Genomic DNA, 19520 nt, shown 5'->3' with positions numbered 1-19520 from the left:
TGCCTCTAAGGAAGACTAGGTGTTGGGCATAATAGGCAAAGACTTTAAATCAGCTGTTTTAAATATATTCAAAAACTAAAGGAAACCATTTCTACAGACTAAAATAAAGTGTGAGAGTGATGTTTCACCAAATAGAAAATATCTATAAAGATAAAAATTTTAACAAAATTAAATAGAAATTCTGGAGTTAAAAAGTACAGTAATTCAAATGAAAAATTCTCTAGAGTGACTCAGCTCTAAATTCGAGCTGGCAGATGAAAGAAGCAATAAACTTGAACATAGATCAGTTTAGATTATCCAGACTGAAGAACAGAAGGAAAAAAAGAATGAAGAAAAATGAACAGAGCCTCAGAGACCTGTGAGACACCATCAATCATCATGTACAATAGCATCTCAGAAGGAGAAGAGAGCAGAGGGGAAGAGGAAGACTATTGAAGAAATAATGGCTGAAAATTTGATGGAAAATGTTAACGTATATTCTGTTGGAACTCAATAAACTCCAAGTAGAATAAACTCAGAGAGATCTATACCTAGACTCATCATAATCAAACTGTAGAGAGACAAAAACAAAAAATCTTGAAACCATCAGCAGAGATGCAGTCAACATATAACAGGTGATTTCTCCTCAGAAACCTTGGACTCCAGAAGGCAGTGGGATGATGTCAAAATGCTGAAAGAAAGGAACTGTCAACCAAGAATTCTATGTCCAGCAAATTATTCTCTAAAAATGATGGCGACTACATCAAACTCAAGCTGCTGCACAGCAAAGGAACCCATTAATAAAATGAAAAGGCAACCTACTGAATGGGAGAAAATATTTGCAAATCATATATCTGATAAGAGGTTAATACCAAAAATATATAAAGAACTTGTACAACTCAATAGCAAAAAAAAAAAACAACAACAACAAAAAACCCAATATGATTAAAAAATGGGCAGAGGAACCAAATAGACATTTTTTCAGAGAAGGCATACAGATGGCCAACAGGTACATGAAAAGTTGCATAACATCAATAATCAAGGGAAATGGAAATCTAAACCACATTGAGATATTACTTCATACCTGTTAGAATGGCTATTGTCAAAGAGACAATAAGTAACAAGTGTTGGTGAGGATGTAGAGAAAAGGGAACCCTTGTGCACTGTTGGGAATATAAATTTGTACAGTCACTATGGAAAATAGTATGGAGGTGCTTCAAAAAATTAAAAGAACTACCATATGATTCAGCAATTCCACTTACGGGTATTTATCTGAAGAAAACAAAAACACTAACTTGGAAGATATACGCACTCTCACATTCACTGTAGCATTATTTACAATAGCCAAGGTATGGAAGCAACCTAGGTGTCCATTGATGGATGAATGGATAAGAATCTCCATTATTGGCATTTTTTATCTCTGAAAAAAATTCCACATTTATCTCTTACCATTTTTATTATTGAGGATAAATTTATTTTTGTGTGTGTGTTTTTTTTTATGCAGAATGATGGCTGTTTTGGTACTTCAGGTGGAATTCGTTCTTTTCAGCTCCAAAACTGGAAGCAGAAAGTTAGTCGGACTAAGAAAGCAGAATTTATACGCACAGCAGAAAAATTTAAAAATCAGTAAGTATTAGAACATTATCTTTAAATAACATTATTAGCCATTTTATTCTGAACAGTGTAAAGTTAATTCCATATCATCCTATTTCTACAGTAAGTTATAAAATTTTAGTCACTAGCCTTTCAAATATTAAATAAAGATGGGGAAGTATGAGATAGGCAAATGGTAATAGACTATTTAATATAATTTTAAGTAGAGTTATTTAAATTTTATTTATTTACTTTGACCATTTTGTCACAGTATACTTCAAAGGAAACTTCTTTAGATCTCATATATCAAATAATAGACTCAATACATTTTCACTTATCAAGGTAAGCACTTGGTAAATATATTTGAGTGAGTGATTAATGAACAGTCTGTACTCTTGAGTTATTTTTTTCAAAGTGGTCTTTTAATTGGTCTATCTCCCATAGTCTCTGCCCCTTTCAGATCCATCCTGCATACTATGACTAGATTAATTGAGAACTTTTAATTTGTAGTGTGTATGTATTTTTTCTTTAAATAACCAGTGGTCTTTATCAAATGTTCAAAGTTGTCAACAGCACGATGATATGATAAATATCGTGAGGAATGATAAAAGAAACTCAGAGCAGCCAACCTTACTCTATAGTTGAGAGCTTTATCAAAACACTGCCTTGAATTTATACTGTATCAATTTGCTGAAGAACCAAGAGAAATGGAGCCTTTTGTAAGAAATAGTCTCGACCAGAATTAGTGGCAGTTGTTTAGAAATTCTACCAGTAAAAAAGTATACTGTTTGAATTTCAAAGTTATACCATACTGTAGCTTTGGGAGATTGAAATCTCACTGCATTCATATATTTTTAATCCTTAGAATTTGAGAAAACAGTTTTTTCCCTTTGATTTTCAAAATGCATTACCTTAGATAAGAATTGGACTCTAGGTTAGGGTTTTGAGTTTATGTTTCTCTCTAGATAAAGTAATCCACAAGCAGTTAATGTCTGTATACATAGCAAACCAGTATATTATGCCAGTATAGATACCTTTTCTACCAGTATGTGTTAGTTTAGCAGCTCTTATCAGGCTTTCTGCATCTGTTACAAGGTTTTGGAAAAACTCATTGAAAGAGTTTTAGAAAAATCCATTGGAGTGTTTCTATCCAACAATTCTCATTGAATACAAAAGGAAAAACCCACAATTTATATATAATTCTGTTTTCAGAATAAGTAATATATTCACATGATTCAAAAATCAATACATATTAAAGAGTACACAGAGGAAAGTCTCTGTTTCACCCGCAACCCCAGCCACCCACTTCCTCTCTTCTCAAGACAGCCACTATTTTTGATTTCCTATGTATCCTACCACAGATATTTTATAATCTGTGCTAATAAGGAAATAAAAATACATATTCAGATTTTCTCTCATATAAATGTACACACTGTTCTGGATCTTGTTTTATTGTTTTTATTTTTTTTTTAACTTAAGCATATATCTTAGATACCAAAGAATTATTGATCTTGTCAGGCATGATAATGACATAACTATAGTTATGTAAGTCAGATATCCATAATCTCTGGAGAGGCACACCAAACTATGTTGGAGTGAAATTACATAATGTAGTGAATTTAAATGTACACACTGTTCTGGATCTTGTTTTATTGTTTTTATTTTTTTTTTAACTTAAGCATATATCTTAGATACCAAAGAATTATTGATCTTGTCAGGCATGATAATGACATAACTATAGTTATGTAAGTCAGATATCCATAATCTCTGGAGAGGCACACCAAACTATGTTGGAGTGAAATTACATAATGTAGTGAATTTTTTAGAAATACATTCCCAGTTTATTCTCTTAGCAAAAGATAGAGGTGAAAGAACGTAAAAAAAAAAAAAAAGAGAGAGAGAAAAGAAAAGAAAGAAAGATGGATGAACCAAGAGAAGAAAAAGAGATAAAATTGTTGAGTCAGAGTGATATGAGGGTTATATCATTTGAGGGTATATGAGAGGAGTCAATTTGCCATTCTCTACTTTTGGGTATGATTAACATTTTCATATAAAATCTTATAAAAAGAGTGGATCTTGGAGAACTTTCCCTATCGGTACATAGAGTACAAACAGTGCTACAGTTAATTAGGATTAGGTCCGTATCATTTTGCATACGTGTGTGAATGTATCTTTAGGAAAAATTCCTAGAAATAAAAATGCTGTTAAAGGTATATGAATTTGCAAATGGGACAAATTGCCAGTCTGATAGGTGTACAGTGTTACCGTGGTGTAGTTTTAATTTCCACTTCTCTTATTGTGAGTGAGGTTGAGCATCTTTCCATGTATTTGGCAATTTGTTTCCATTATTACATTTTGAATGTCTTTATAAGTTAATGGATCTAATCCAGGAATGGTAAAACATAACTAACTTACTATCATAGCATATTCTTTATCTATGCTAGAAATTTCTATTTATTCAAAGTAGTTTTCCCCACTAACCACACCTAGGTGGGCTTCCTAGTCCTCAGCACAGGACTCTAGTAGCCACCCTCAATTCATTAGAGTTAACCTTCAGATTGAAATTTATTTGACATTTCTGTTCTATCCATTGCTTCCTCTCCCAAACACAAGTGCTAAGTGATGATCCCCTCAGCCTTTAGGGCAGCCAGGTAGGCCTGGAGCAGTCTCATCTGTTTTTCCCGGTATGCCTTATAAATAACAAATTTTTCTCTCTGTGTGCCAAAGTGAAAAGGATTGGGAATTCTGCCTTATACAGTTGCCTCTCAGGTTGTATGAAATTAAGTCACTGGCCAGAGACACTGCACCACTCCTTAAATCCAGGATTAGAGGAGAATTATTCATATTCTACATTCTGGGAGAGAGAAAACAACCAAAAAAGCCTCTTTCTTGATACTACAGTATTTGTTTTGCTCCAGGATTTAAACTAACATTAGATCTTCTTATTGGTAGATGGACTAAATCCAAAGAAGCTCTGAAGTAAATGTAGGCAATATCTCTTAAATGTACTAGAACTTCTGTCTTCATAGATTGTTTGCCTCTTAAATTTTTAGTTTAATTAATAACATTAATTGCATGTCCATAGTACATTTTTACTGTTAAAAATCCCTTATATGTATTATCTAATATAGTGTTAATCACGGCCCTGTTGGGTAGTAGAGAGCTGTTATTATTCACATTTTAGCATTGAGGAGGTTTATACTAGCAAAGGTTAAATATCTTGGTTCAGGTTACAAAGTTAACAGTATCTCCTATTGAAAGCAGCCATCAGCATGGTGGCCATTTTCAGACCACAATGAGATTGAGTTGGAATCAATAGCCAAAAGTTTATGTATTTTGAAAGCAAGTCTATGACTGCATTTTCTTAAATTAACATTTTATAATTTAAATAACAATTCAAATTTCTTGTGATTTTAATTGAACTTAGTGCTTTTCTAACTACTGTTTTGACTTCTTAGCCTTATTATCCAAGTAACTATATTTTGACTCCTTTGATGAATTAATCCAAAAATAAAGTAATGATTATTTTGAGTGTCTTCATATTTTAAACAATTAAAAATATTTTTAAGTCATATTTATATCATTTGTTTCTTTTCCTAAAGAGTTATTAACATGGAAAAAGATAAACACAGTCATTTCTACAACCAAAAAAGTGACTTCAGAATCGAGCATAGTATGCTGGAAGAATTGGAAAATAAATTGATTAACAGCAGGAAAACAGAAAGTAAGTTGAGTTCATGATGAACAAAAACTATTGAGTGATATAAAGTTGTAGTTTTGCCCTGTGCTTTGTGTTTGTGTATTGACTGTTACATTTTCTATCACATTACTTTCTAGTTAGTAATGAATATCTTTTAGGGATATGTATTTATTTTTTCAGGTCACTATTTAGTGATTCTAACTGGATTGTTTTCTATGTGTATTTCTTCCAATTTAATAGGAAAAAGAGGGTTTTGTTTTTTGGTTGACAACCCAGTTAATGTTATTAAAATTTTCTGTGCTGTCTGATCTTAGCTCATTACCCTGTTGTAGTTGACTGAGACCTGGACTAAGTAAACATCAACAAATTCAGAACCTATACTTTGGAGTAGTATGAAGTGATCAGGTTACATAATCTCTTAAACTTGAGGTTACTTTTCCATGATATGAAATCTACTATTTCCACCTCAGGAGAGCTGTCCAGTGCATCCCCTGAGATGCCATATAAGAAAGTGCCTTCCTGGGGAGAAGGGGGAAGTGTCTTATAGCTTGTACAGAAAATGTTTTACTGTTTGCTGTGACTATCAGCCATTGTTAATAGTGTACTAAATGTTGGCCTTAATAAAGAATTCTACAAGAATACCTTGTTTCATTGTAGAGTAGATTTTATATCTAGAAAAATTCTTACATTATAATAAAAAAAAACTACTAAGGATTGCTTAGAGAAAGACTGACTAGTGGTTATCAACCAACTAAGCTTTATAAAATACTGACTTATATAGAGGTTATACTTCTTATGGTAATCCCTCATAGCCAATTAAAAGAAATTCTTAGTAAGTTTTCTCTTTCAGAATATAAGATTCCACTATTTTAAAAAGTCATCTTTTGTTAGATAATGGCAAGAATCATTCTCCCTTTTCTGTTTGAATGATGACAGTAACTAATATAAAAACCAAATTTCAGACCTCCTCTTTGATTCATAGAGAAATGTAAACATAGTTTAATACATCTTAATTTCCCACAGTTCTTTTACAGTCTACTGGGAGGCTGATCTTTCTGTCTCTCGATCATGCCATTAAGTAGAGTGTCTACATTCTCTGCATTTTAAGTTACTTGATATTTTCTTTTTTAAGGCAACTTTATTTTTATCTTTTTATTTCTTTTGTTCTACACTTTTGACTCTCTTTATTCATACTGTACATTTTTCTTATGTAGGAGAGGATGGAATGCATTGTCTTGGTATAAGAATATAGAAGTTTTCCCTTCATATATTACAGCTCAGAAGTCATAAATAACCTTTTTCTTACCTCAAATATAACTCAATTGTAGCCTGCATTTGTGTAAAGTTGAACTTAAATGGTTTGCTTATACAGAGTGGCTGTTCCAAATGAATAAATTAAAAAATCACTTTCCCTATAGTGGTTTCGCTGTAGCTGATTAAACTGTGGCAAAAAGAAAACAACAAAAAACACTTTCCTAATTACTTAACTTTACTAGAGAAGTTTCTTGATCTAACGCTCCAACAGTGTTTCAGAACCTATAAAATACATTGGATAAATTTTCCGCTTTTCTGACACTCTTGAATTTTAATAAAAGAAAGAACAAGCCAAAGTCATGTATACATATTTTACATTTGTTTCGAATATTAACACTGGCTCTAGGCCTGTAGGTAAACTTTTTAATAAAATTTGTTTTTAAGGACTTTTGGATATAGCTATCTGGTGCTTCATGCTCATTTGTGAAAGAGTTGCAAGAAGAAAAGAATGAGGCATAAATAAAGTACCCAAAGATGATAAAATAATATTGCTATTAAATATATTATACAAATACATATGTGTGAATGTAAATATGTTAACCTAATAATTTAAATAAATGTTAAAGTAAGATTATTGCTTCAGAAAAAAAATTTGAAAGAATCCAGTCTTTCTGCTGCTGATATAGAACATCTGAAAATGTCTTTGAGACAATCCTGTTTTTCAGGCCTTCATTATGAGCCTAACATTTTCAGGCTGGTCCTTTGGAAGAGCATGGCATCCCATAGCATATGTACCACTAAATGGTACCTAAGGCACCTCTTCACCTAAGGCCATGACACTGACACCAGTAGGTATCACGGGGCCCCATCTTAGAGGATGTGTTTAGATGAAGTTAATTCTCATTAGAAGTCTGTCAATATTCATAGAATTAATATTGGCTAGACAGTTTTAATATTCCAACAAGAGTTAAGATCTATTTCAAATTCTGTTTCCACAAATTATAACAAATTAAGAAGAAAAGAAAAAACTGCTGAAGAACCAAACATGGTTAATCCTAAGCTACTAATCCATGTATTTAAAACTCAGTCTTCACAGAGTAAAAAGGAGAGACATTTTCTTGGCAGAGGTTATAGTGAGATTTAACCCATTGTGCTTTTAAATACTAGAGGAAATTGAGAGATGCTTTATTTAGAGCAGGTGTACTTAAAATGTTTGGGCAGTTTTGACACTTATAACTACCTTTTGTTCATTTTTAAATTGCTCTTGGCTATCTTTTACTAAGTGATGGTGATCAGTCTTAAGTGTAGATCCTGAACTGTAAATGCATTTGTCGTAGAATTATTTTAAAGTATGTACTTCTTCCTTACAGGAGCAAAAATCCAGCAACAATTGGCCAAAATACATAACAATGTGAAGAAACTTCAGTATCAGTTAAAAGATGTGAAGCCTACGCTTGACTGTAAGTACATTTAGATTTTATATTCTTTAATATAAGTATTTTCTGTTATTCATTAGAAAAATTTATATTTTTCTAATAAGAACTTTTATAAAATTTTTTATTTAGTATTAATGGAGCTAAGCACTACTTTATCAGACAAAGGTTGATAGAGATACATTGGAGAATTGTACTATCTGGTACTTATGTAGTTTTTTTAATCTTTAAAATGCTATCAAACCTGACAAATTATGAAGTAAATGTCATTTATAAGATGGAGAATCTGTGGTATGGAAAAATTCAGATTCAGCTAATGAAGAGGAAAAAAAGACTGATTTCCTGATTCTTAGCCTAATGCTTTTCCCGTCATTTGCTTTTCGAAATAATTGTCTTTCAGAAGCATTTTGAATACCTAAAGAAATGGTTAAATAGTATTTGTGGGGGGAAAAAAATTGTATCATTCATTCCTGAAGGATCAAAGCAGTATTGTGAAGTGCTCAAGATGTATGGACTTAAGAGTCAGACACATGTTGGGTCACATCTTTGATCTATCAGTTATGTGATAGCAAGTTACTTGATCTCTCTGAGCTTTTATTTCCTCAGTTCTAAAATATAGATAATCATAGCACCTAACTCATTGGGTTGTTGTGGGGACGAAGTGAGACAATGTGCATAAAGCATTTGTGCAGTGATTATAACATCGCAAGCACTAAAAAAATAGCATATGTGAATATTACAATTATTTATTAAATTAATTCATGAAACTATAAAAATACTAGAAGAGACATGGGTTAATATTTTTATAATTGTATTATAGTTTATAAGAATGACAAACCATAAAGAAAAAAGTGGGCAGGATTGACTACTTAAAAAAAAAACCCATAAGCAAAGTCAAAAGACAAATTAGGAAAACATTAGCAATATATATATTATTTAAAAAACTAATATCCATAATATATAAGAAGTGCCTACAAATTGGAACAACAAAGGCAACCTAATAGAAAAAAAGACGAAGATTATAAAGTGTACGTTATAGCAAAAGAAATACAAAACATAAGAGAAAAGTGCTTGGGCTTATTATCACAAAAAATGTCAATTAAATCAATCTTAAGTGTTTGCCTCTCATTTTGGACATGGCTAAAAGTACATAGGAAGGGGCACTCTCAAGAACTAATTTGGCAGAGCCTCTTTGAAAAACAATGCGATGGTGTCTAGCATACTGTAAAGTGGGCATACTTTTCATTTCAAGTTTTATCAATTATCCTGTAAAAATATTTCAGCATGCAAAACAGGATATGCAAATATGTTTACTACAGCACTGCATCTATTTAAAGGTTCATCAATTGGAGAATTACTTGAATGAATTAGAGTAGATTTAGATAATGAAATAATATGTAGCTATAAAAAGAATGAGGTAGCCATATATATATATTGATAAAGTTAACCACAACATTTGGTTAAATAAGAACTGCAAGTCATAAAACAGAATGTATAGTGTGAAACCTTTTTTTGTAAGCAATAATGATATTTAATGATATGTATGCATAGGAAAAAGAGTCCCTAATCAGAAAAAAAAATTGTAGTCATAAAAATTAGCTTTTAAAAGCACATTTTCCTTATCCTTTAGGCTAAGAAATGTTTTTAAATTAAGGGAACAGTCCCTTTTTCCCTTAATATTTTATTCTTCATCATACTGAATATAACATACATACATAACATAATTTTTTCTTTTTTTTTAGTTGTTGAAAAGCTCAGAGAAATGATGGAAGAAATTGAAAATGCAATTAACACTTTTAAGGAAGAGCAGAGGTTGATGTATGTTTTAAATTGATTTTCATATAAAATTATTGACCTTTATTTTTTAATAACTCCACTAAGTTGTTGTATACAAACCATTTTTTATGTATTTAATATTAGTCCTACGCAAAAGCAGTAAAACATCTCTCTTCTTTTGTTTTAACTTTTAGATTGCTTTTCATGTTTAAAGTGACTTTTCATTTATTTTTGCACAATGTAAAATCTCAAGTAAGAATTTGAAAGATTGTTTTATTCTCTGAGGAAACTCTTTTAAGACATAGATTTATAAATATTAATAAGTGGTGAAGATGACATGAAAAGAGCAGTAATTAAATTTGAGGAAAAAATAACAGATTAATATAGATTGGTTTGTATCTTATTCAAACTTTATTTTTGAAATTTTAGATATGAAGAGCTTACTAAAGAAGAGAAAACAACTAATAATGAGTTGAGTGCCATATCAAGAAAAATTGACACATGGGCTTTGGGTAATTCAGAAACAGAGAAAGCTTTTAGAGCAATGTCAAGCAAAGTACCTATAGACAAAGTAACTCCAAGTACTCTTCCAGAAGAAGTGGTAGATTTTGAAAAATTCCTTCAGCAAACAGGAGGGCGACAAGGGGGCTGGGATGATTATGATCACCAGAACTTTGTAAAGGTGAGAAACAAACATAAAGGGAAATCAACATTTATGGGAGAAGTTCTAGAACACCTTCCTGGAAGAACACAGGATGAAGTTCTACAGCATGAGAAATGGTATCAAAAATTTCTGGCCCTAGAAGAAAGAAAAAGAGAGGTAATAGTAATTAAAATAGCTGTTATTAGTTGTATATTTCTGTGTTCCAGGCACTATGCTAAACTCTTTTATGTATATTATTAACTTTACAACAACACCATGAGGTATATTGTTGTTTCCCACCCCACCCTCATCTTATAGAAGGTGAAACAGGCATTGAGAAGTTAAGTAAATTTAACTAATGAACTACAGTTGGACTTTCTCAAAGCCAACATTTCTACCCCAAGAAATAATACAGTGGGCCAGAAAATTTCTGATTGTGGGCAAAACCCTCTATATCCACCAGAAATGTGGAAAATCCAGATCTCATCAGGCTTTTGATAAAAGGCATTTACCACAAAGGCTACGTTGTATTTAGTAGAAAATAAGAGGCAGTAGAAAAAATTCTTTGCCATTTAAAAGTTTCGTTGAGATTTGGAACTTCAGCTCCATTGCTTATTTTAAAAGACTCACAATTTTGGCTACCCCAGAGAAAAGAGTAACTCTTAAGTGTAGCAAATATCTAAAAAGTTCCATTTTCACAAAGTATTTCCCTGGCTTTGGTTTAGATTAGGACTTCTCAACTTTGGTACAGTTGACTATTTGAGCTGGGCAATTCTTTGCTGTGAGGGCCGTCATGTGCATTGTAGGATGGTTAGCAGATTCCCTGGCCTCCACCCACTAGATGCTATAACACCTCCTTAGTTCTGATTATCAAAAATGTCTCCAGACATTGCCAAATGGCCCCTGGAGAGCAAAAGTCACCCATTGTTGAGAACCATGGGTTTAGATAGTAAGTCTGAGTCACTTTTTTGTAGACTTTGGCTATAGTAAACTTCATCTTGCTTGATTTAACAACAGAAGTATGACTTTTCAATGGATGACATACCTAAGGAGCATTAAATAAATATTGATACCATGTTTAGTCTAAATTTTTAGAGGAAATATTATTTCATCCCTCCAAAATAATTTAAATGTAGGAAGATTGAAATTTGAGATTTGAAGAAAATTTTTTGAAACGTAAGTCATTTTTAAAAACTCAAAATAACGAGCTTTTAGGAATGATTTGGGCTTTTTTCAAGAATACTGAAAACATGGGGTCCCTAAACCAGCAAAGAGGTCCATGGACCAGCAAAATTAGCATCATCTGGGAACTTGGTAGAATTTACCACGCCCCAACCTGAGAACTAATCCACACTCTGGGGATGAGGCCCAGTAATCTGTGTTTTAACAAGTCCTTTTGGTTATTCTATTGCAAGCTAAATTTTGAAAACTACCTCTCTAGTAAAGAACGGATACAGTGCCTCTTGTAATAAAGTTAAAGTACCTTAATTCTAGCTAACTCCTGTTCCCAACCACTGTTTCCTGATATTTGATGATGAATTGAATATAAGGTTGGTAAGGTATGAGGAGTTAGGAAAGTGGAGGTGCCATTTACTAAAGTGGGACATGTAGAGGAGAAGAAGGAAGTTTGGGGGGAAGCATAAGGAATGTAGTTTCAAATCTACTGAATTTAAGATGCTGAGTAGGAGATTTACCATTTTTCTTTCCTACTTCTGTTAATATGTTCTGTGTTATCCTAAATGAAGATACTTATTTTCATACATGCCCTGAAATTTATGTCCTGAGTATCCTTGCTTATCTTATTTTCACTTTCTGGAACCTCCATTCTTTCCTCCTCAATCCTAGCCTGTCAAAATCTGCCCAGGTCAGATGATGCTTCCTTCTTGCCCACTCAAACATAAGTAGTCCCTAGAATTTCACTACCACTTTGTTTATACCTTTATTATGAGGTGATATGGCACATCATAATATATTCTAGAATATATTCTAGATATACACACTAGAATATATTCTAGTATTTATACAATGCTACTCAAACTTGGACCATGGACTGGATGTTAGTTTGCAAACTATTACTGACTGGTCTTCAGTGAAGTAAAGTGATTGCACCAGAATCAGCTACCCAGTAAGCATGCTATTTAGTTCAGTTGACTTATTTTTCATAGAAAACGTTCTCATTGAAGGAGGCAGTGCATTGATTTACATTCTGGCATGAATCCTTCATCTGTGAACTAGCACATTGAGTAGCACTGTCAGTTGGCATTTGGTATTGTTTTAATAATCTGTGGTTCCTGTCACATTGCCTTGCATATTGTACATACACATAGGGATTTATTGAATGAATGAATCATACACCATGAGGAAAGATGAGAAAATAGTTTCCTGACTTGAGGGGAAAGTAATTCAGTGGATATATCCTTTATGACATGGAGAAGGCTGCTAGAGTTTTTAATTATCTTTACATACCCTATATAAAGCTATAGAGCTGTTTCGCTATTTTTTATTTTTTTATTTTTTTTACACTTAAGTAGCACTACATGCCAGGCACTGACTCATTTAATCTTTACAGAAACCTTGTTCCAGAGGTGTTACCTACCACTTTTACGGATGAGCAAAACGAAGACAGAACTTTAGTGACTTGTCCAAGGTCACATCTAGTAAATGGCATATGATTTGGTCCTAAATAGCCTGGCTTCAGAGCCCATGGTGTCAACCACCTCACTTTTAAGTCTTCTGATATTTGACCAGAAGAAGGTTACTCAGAAAGAGTTCTGAGCCTAGAAAGAAGATTTGGAAACAGATGTGACATGTGAGAGGAAAAGGATATTTCCATGAACAGAAACAAATGAGGCGCAGCCCTTGTGAAACCTGGAAATTAAGAGAGGACGAGGAAGGCCAAAAGAATAAATGATTATCTGGGGTTTTAAAAGGCATTAATTTTTTTAAAGGAGTAGAAAAAAATTGCAGTGGTTAAAAAATAAAAATAAAAAAACCCTTGAAAACCTAAACAACTAGCATCCTGCTATCAGTATTCTTTATAGGAAGATGGATTTGAGGTTGTATTTTGGTTATTAAAAATACTTTTCTCTTGCTGTTTTTTTAAAAATCAGTCTATTCAGAATTGGAAAACTAAAAAGCAGCAAAAAAAGGAGGAAATTTTCAAGTTAAAGGAAAAGGCAGAGACCATATCTGTGCTTTTTAATAACAAACCAGAAGATAATCAAAAGCAAAAAGAACAAAGACAGAAGCAGAAATTGGCAGTTGAAGCTTGGAAAAAACAGAAAAGCATAGAAATGTCAATGAAATATGCTTCCCAGTTAAAAGAAGAGGAAGAGAAAGAGAAAAAGCAGCAGAAAGAGCGCCAACGCCAGTTTAAATTAAAATTATTACTAGAAAACTATACCCAGCAGAAGAAAGAACAAGAAGAATTTTTAAGACTTGAAAAGGAGATAAGGGAAAAAGCAGAAAAGGCAGAAAAAAGGAAGACTGCTGCTGATGAAATTTCTAGATTTCAAGAAAGAGTGAGTAAATATATTTTCAAATAATTTTTCAGTGCTACACATAGAGGTATTACTTCCAGTTCAGCAAAAGTTGAGTGCTGGTTATATCTGGGATTGTACCTACCAAATGAGCAAGCCAAAGATCTACAAGTAGGAAATTTCAGTATAAAGTGGTAAATAGTGTGGTGATTAAGGTGTGGGCAGAGAACTTTAGGAGGTGGATATGCAGAGAGGGAAGCTTACCAAAGTTATGAGTGTCAGAGAGAAGGTGATAGTTGAGTCCTGAAGGAGAAGGGGAAGCAAAGAGAAGACCCTAAGCAGAGGGAAGAGCATAAATGACAGCTTGGAGGAGTGCAACTGTGGTTTGTGGGGGAAGCTATAAACACGTCGGTATTCTTAGAGCATCAAATGGAAGATGGGAACCAGCAGGAGGCAAGGCTGGTAAGGTAGCCACACAGGCCAGGCCATGAATGTCTGTCTTCTCTGCCAAACTGGCTTTCTCCACAGGTGATTTGCTTACTTGTTCACTGTCCATCTCCCTACCATAGTATAAGCTCCATGAAGGCAGAAGTTTTGTCCTTTTGTTCATCTCTGTACGCTGTACATTGTAGATACTCAAAGGATACTTAAAGGAATCAAAGCTATTGCTGAGAGATAGGATTATAATTGATTTTAATTATATATACAAGAAAAATGCTAGTCAAAGAGATTGCCATATTATTATCCAATAAAGTGGAATTCAGTCCAAAGAGTATTTAAAAAGATAAGGAAGTGTACTTTTAAATGAAAAGGGTACAAACTGTTATGACTATAACTATTATGGAATGTTATATGCATCAAAATGCATAGCAATAATACTGATAAAGCAAAAAACAAGGGAAGTACAAAAAAATAGACAAACACATTAATAGTGGAATTTCTTTTAGGCTGTTTAAGAAAATTTCCCTAAATAACAAAATGCCTAATCTCTAAAAAAGTAAGCACACCACATAATAAAAGATGAAGAAAAAAGAAAACCTGTCAAACAAAAAAAGAGATTTAAAACTAGACATATCTGTATTGATAAGTGAAAATGGACTTAACTTACATATTAAAAAGGAGTTTTAGACTGAACCATAAAAGACACCTAAAAGAAAGTGATTCAAATGGGATGTGCATGTATTATGTTTATATTCAGAGAAAATAAATCTCTTTGTTAGAAAAGGTCAATACTGAAGGAGTATTGATATTTAAGGTAATTTAATTGTACTTCAAAGCAACTAAACTTTGAAACAAATGTAGTCGATTTTACTTTCTTAATGTAATCATTTTCTTTTTTTGGTCGGTATATGTTTTTTAGGATTTATATAAACTTGAATTGAAAATTCTTGATAGACAGTCAAAAGAGGATGAAAAGGCAGATAAACAAAGGAGACTGGCAAAATTAAAAGAAAAGGTACTCCGTACGGGGATTAACTATTTTTATTGTTATTCTAATTTCTTGATTTGTAAGAAAGCAAACATAAAATCTGTTTTCTTTATATCCAGCTTCATTTCTGTATCATCTCCTTCAATTTCATACCTATTTATTTGCATATTACATGCATAGCTTAGTAAAATTTAAGCAACTATTGTTTGATTTCTGCCATTTCACTTGATAAGCACCTCATTTTCTTACACCCTAAATTAATTCTCTCTTGCTACTCTGTTCTTTTCTTCATTCTTTCTATCTGAGCCTCTATTTTAGATTGATGGCAGCTATGAGCATTGCTTAATCTCAGTGGTGATCCTCATAGCTAAAGATGTTGGTGACTCTCGTGGATGAAACAAAGAATTTACTGGTGGTTATTTATCCTAAATTTATTGTCTGGCTATGCCACCAACATACTTTGCTGCATCACATTTCCCTCAGAATTGAAAAAAAAATAAGACAATAGAAATATAATAAAATATTTGAAGTAGAAAAATAAATTAACAATTTATTAATAGATTGATGCAGTCCAAATTTTATTTTAGCTATATGAGCACAATTAGAAGTTTGCTAAAGAGGTTATTAACAATTTTATTTTTTAGTTAACATTAAATATTTTTCTTAAAACTTCTGTTACTAAGGATCTTACAAGTACAAACTTAATAGTTCATTAAATTAACTGGCACTCATTTTAATTCTGATTACAGGTTGAAAACAATGTTAGCAGAGATCCCTCTAGGCTTTACAAACCTACCAAAGGTTGGGAAGAACGGACCAAAAAGATAGGGCCTTCAGGCTCTGGACCACTTTTACATATCCCACATAGGTAAAAAGGAGTTTGAATGGGTAATTTAATAACTGCATGTTTATGTATGTATATTTTACAGTAAAAAGTTGAGAAAGCAAATTTATACACATTTTCGAAGTTAACATTTAATCAGGTAGGCTTTTAAAAAAATCTCACATGTATTTATATTTGCTCTTCTCTTCTTTTCCTTAGGGCTATTCCAACCTGGAGACAAGGAGTTTAGAAAAGAATGTGAGATAATGAAATTAATATTCAGTTGATGAAAATGTTAGCATATTCAGTTATAACAGGACAGAGTGACTAATCACGTTCTTTAAATATCACTAGCCTAATCAGATTGAGTATTGTGTTGTATGTGAATTGACAGATGCTAAGTTCCATTTGGTATTGTCATTAGTATTTCCTGTTTATGCTGAGAAGGTATTTATTGTGTATGCTGGCCTATTGATGTAAAATTTTTTAGATAAGTTTATGTTACAAATAGTATTTCACTTAAATGCTCAGAATATTTAAAGATATTTTGTTTTTGTTATGGCATTGAAAAATAAATTGGGACAATCACAGAGTGACATTTTCAAACCAAAATTTTGTACATTTATATCTTGGAAGTAAATTAGCTTGAGTAACAAAAATGTAAAGCTTTTCTTTTTTGAGTTATAAGAAAAAGTTAGTACTTTTTTCAAAGCTTACCAAATTGGTAGTTTGTCAGTTACTACATTTTTGTGTAATGTTTTCTATTTGTTTGAAGCATGCTTTGTTTTATATAAAGAATATTTAATTTAAAAATTTGCCTCACACCTCATATATAACCTATTATTTGTACTATTGATATAAATTTTTCAGTTTCCTTTAGCTTTTCCAAATTTTCCTTCAGCCTTTCTGGACTTTACACATTTATAAAATCTTTGTGTCTTTCACATCTTTCTGGCTGGTGCAGTTTTCTTCTCTGCTTCTGTTTGCCTCAAAATATTTGGCTAAAGAGTTAATTTTAAAATTTCCAAACATTTGTACATGAAAACACAATGTAACAATTTAACAACTCAACTTTTCATATTATAAAATCTTAGTTCCTAACTTTAATTAGTTCTCATCTTATAGGAAAGTTACCATATACATATTAAATATAGGAAACTTGTTTCTTATGGCTTTTATCTTAGAGTATCTTTAATTATAACTTGATACATTTAAGTCACATGACTCAGAAATTTACTATGAGTAGTAGTCAAAACCTTTTCTTATTTGACAGTTATTATTCAGTGTAGATAACTTACAAAGGAAACTGAATTCTAATTACACAGTTATTGGTGCAAAATAGAAGTAACAATACATCCTTAATTAGGAATGCCCATTTTATTTGTAGTACTCGTTCTCTATAATTTTAAAAAATGATTTGAGGCAGTTTAGAAATAAAATATAGAACAGGGCAAGGGGATTTAAAAACAACTGAACAGCTATAAAATACAGGAAAGTAAGGGTCTCTTAAGTGTTGCTTACTAATATGTTGCTCTTTTTTGCACATAAATGCAGCTTTCAATTTCCTTTAAGGTAAGCAAACTGGGCAATGTGATTCTTATGGCATTTTTTGTTTTTTTGTTTTGTTTTGTTTTTTAATAAAAGAAAGTGTAGAAGTTTCTTTGAAGAAACCGGTTCTAACTGAATCTAAAATAAATGAGGAATTTATTATATGGACCCTTTATAATAAAGTATATAGATAAACAATATAAAGTGTCTTCAGTTACAAGCTCATGGAGAAGATGTCAAATAAAAATTTATTATACTGGTTTAAAAAGTATATTAATAAGAAATTTAGGAAGAAACACTAAAAAATGTTATAAAGTACCCATAATTCCACCACCCCAGGGTAACTTTTTTAAAAATATACCTACATATTTTAAAATAGCTGTAGTTAGAGAGTATATTTTAGTTACTATAATCACTTAACATTACACATTTTCCTGTCTTTCTATGTAATTCAAACATTATCATTTAGTAGCTGAATAATATTCAGATATGGGTGCTCTTTTATTACCACACTTTGAAGACTTGATCTAGTCTTCTTAACTAATAATGTAGAGTGCATTTTATGTGGGGTTAGAGTCTGTCATGAATATGTCAAAAACCTTGTATGATCAGAATCACTCATGAAAGCCTTTTACTTACCTAGAAATGTATTATTTCAATGAGTCCACCATAGAAATATTTCCTCCATATTTGGAACATACTGCTGGTTCTTGAGCTAAGAATCAGAAGAATATTTGGCTTCACTCTAAGGGCCAAGTTGAATAGTACTGTCTTTTTGAGCATATATAGAGTGCACATAGTTAATTCTAGTAAGTGTGTATGGTACTATACTTTGAACATCTTCAGACATTTGTGTGAGTGGGGTGGGGGGAGAGAGAATTTTAATTGTAATAAGTAAACTACTAGACTGTGTACTTGAAGGGCAAGGATTGTGGCCTCTTTACTTGTAAGGAAGCACTGGCCATTTGTTAATGTGGTATTTGTTAAAAGGCATGCAGGAAAACCTGTGAATAAGTAGTTACTAGTACCTAAAATTATGCAAGGCACTTTGGGTTGTTGAATATGTGTAAGATAACTCCAGCCCCAACAGTACATTTTTTAAGAAATACATTTTCTAAGTAAGCTGTTAATTAAAATTATACCCAAACTTCTGTTAGCTCATAATTATAAGGAACCTAGTTCAGGCCTGATCCTTGGGTGGATATTTTCCCCCCAAGACTTCATGAAGTTTTAAAGGGAACTGAATTCCCTTCTTTTGAAAAATAGCTAAAAGCATGTTATTTCATTTTTTAGTATATGGGTAGTTGGAGAATATGTTGAGCTTGTTTGCTGTTGCAGATTGATGCAACAGTGATGCAGCATGACACACTGACTCAAGCAAAGAGGGAAATGTTTTAGAATTGTTAAAGAAAATGATGCAAAGAGTCACATACATATGAATATATGTTGTGTGTATATTGCATTGAGATATATATTTAAAATTTCTGATATTCTAGAAGGGACTAGGAATGTCTCTGAACTTTTATAGTGTCAATAATTATTTAATAAACATTTGTTTATCTCAATGGCTTGATTTCTAGGTTTCGTTGCCTTATCCGTTCAGCTTTAAATTTTGGCCTTCCAAAAATGAGTCTGTTGGCAAATTTAAATTGGCTTATTCCTGTTTCCATATATACATCCTCAAGTTGTTTAGGGCCTCGATTTTCTCAAAGCGACCTTGAAGCTGTTGACCTTGCGCTTCCTCCCACGGACGACGATAAAAGTTCTGGAGAGATTTGTGGATTTGTAGGCTGAATTTTACAAGACTTGCAAGTTATTTGCAAACCTTTGATGCTTAAGATTAGAAAAAGTTGGGTCGTGCGC

The 19520-nt window shown here is 32.3% G+C and overlaps 1 protein-coding gene across 3 annotated transcripts; it reads left to right on the top strand.

Moving 5' to 3' along the window:
- Window positions 1-1486: 1486 nt before the first annotated feature.
- Window positions 1487-19222, top strand: CCDC112 (coiled-coil domain containing 112). 3 transcript variants are annotated; one of them, XM_015590462.2, is made up of 9 exons: window positions 1487-1605; window positions 5175-5296; window positions 7897-7986; window positions 9702-9777; window positions 10165-10417; window positions 13489-13899; window positions 15218-15313; window positions 16036-16154; window positions 16329-19222. In XM_015590462.2, the coding sequence occupies exons 2-9, from the start codon at window positions 5185-5187 to the stop codon at window positions 16357-16359; spliced, it is 1188 nt and encodes a 395-aa protein (XP_015445948.1). In that variant the 5' UTR covers window positions 1487-1605; window positions 5175-5184; the 3' UTR covers window positions 16360-19222. The 3 variants fall into 3 exon arrangements, with proteins under 3 accessions (XP_015445948.1, XP_006913354.2, XP_015445947.1); XM_006913292.3 differs by having other exon boundaries at window positions 10165-10555; XM_015590461.2 differs by lacking the exon at window positions 15218-15313 and having other exon boundaries at window positions 10165-10555.
- Window positions 19223-19520: the final 298 nt, after the last annotated feature.

This window comes from Pteropus alecto, unplaced genomic scaffold (assembly GCF_000325575.1).
Source record: "Pteropus alecto unplaced genomic scaffold, ASM32557v1 scaffold20, whole genome shotgun sequence".
In the NCBI taxonomy this organism is placed as follows: domain Eukaryota; kingdom Metazoa; phylum Chordata; class Mammalia; order Chiroptera; family Pteropodidae; genus Pteropus; species Pteropus alecto.
Note: the sequence above shows the minus strand (reverse complement) of the source record. Positions and strands in the feature narration are given on the sequence as shown.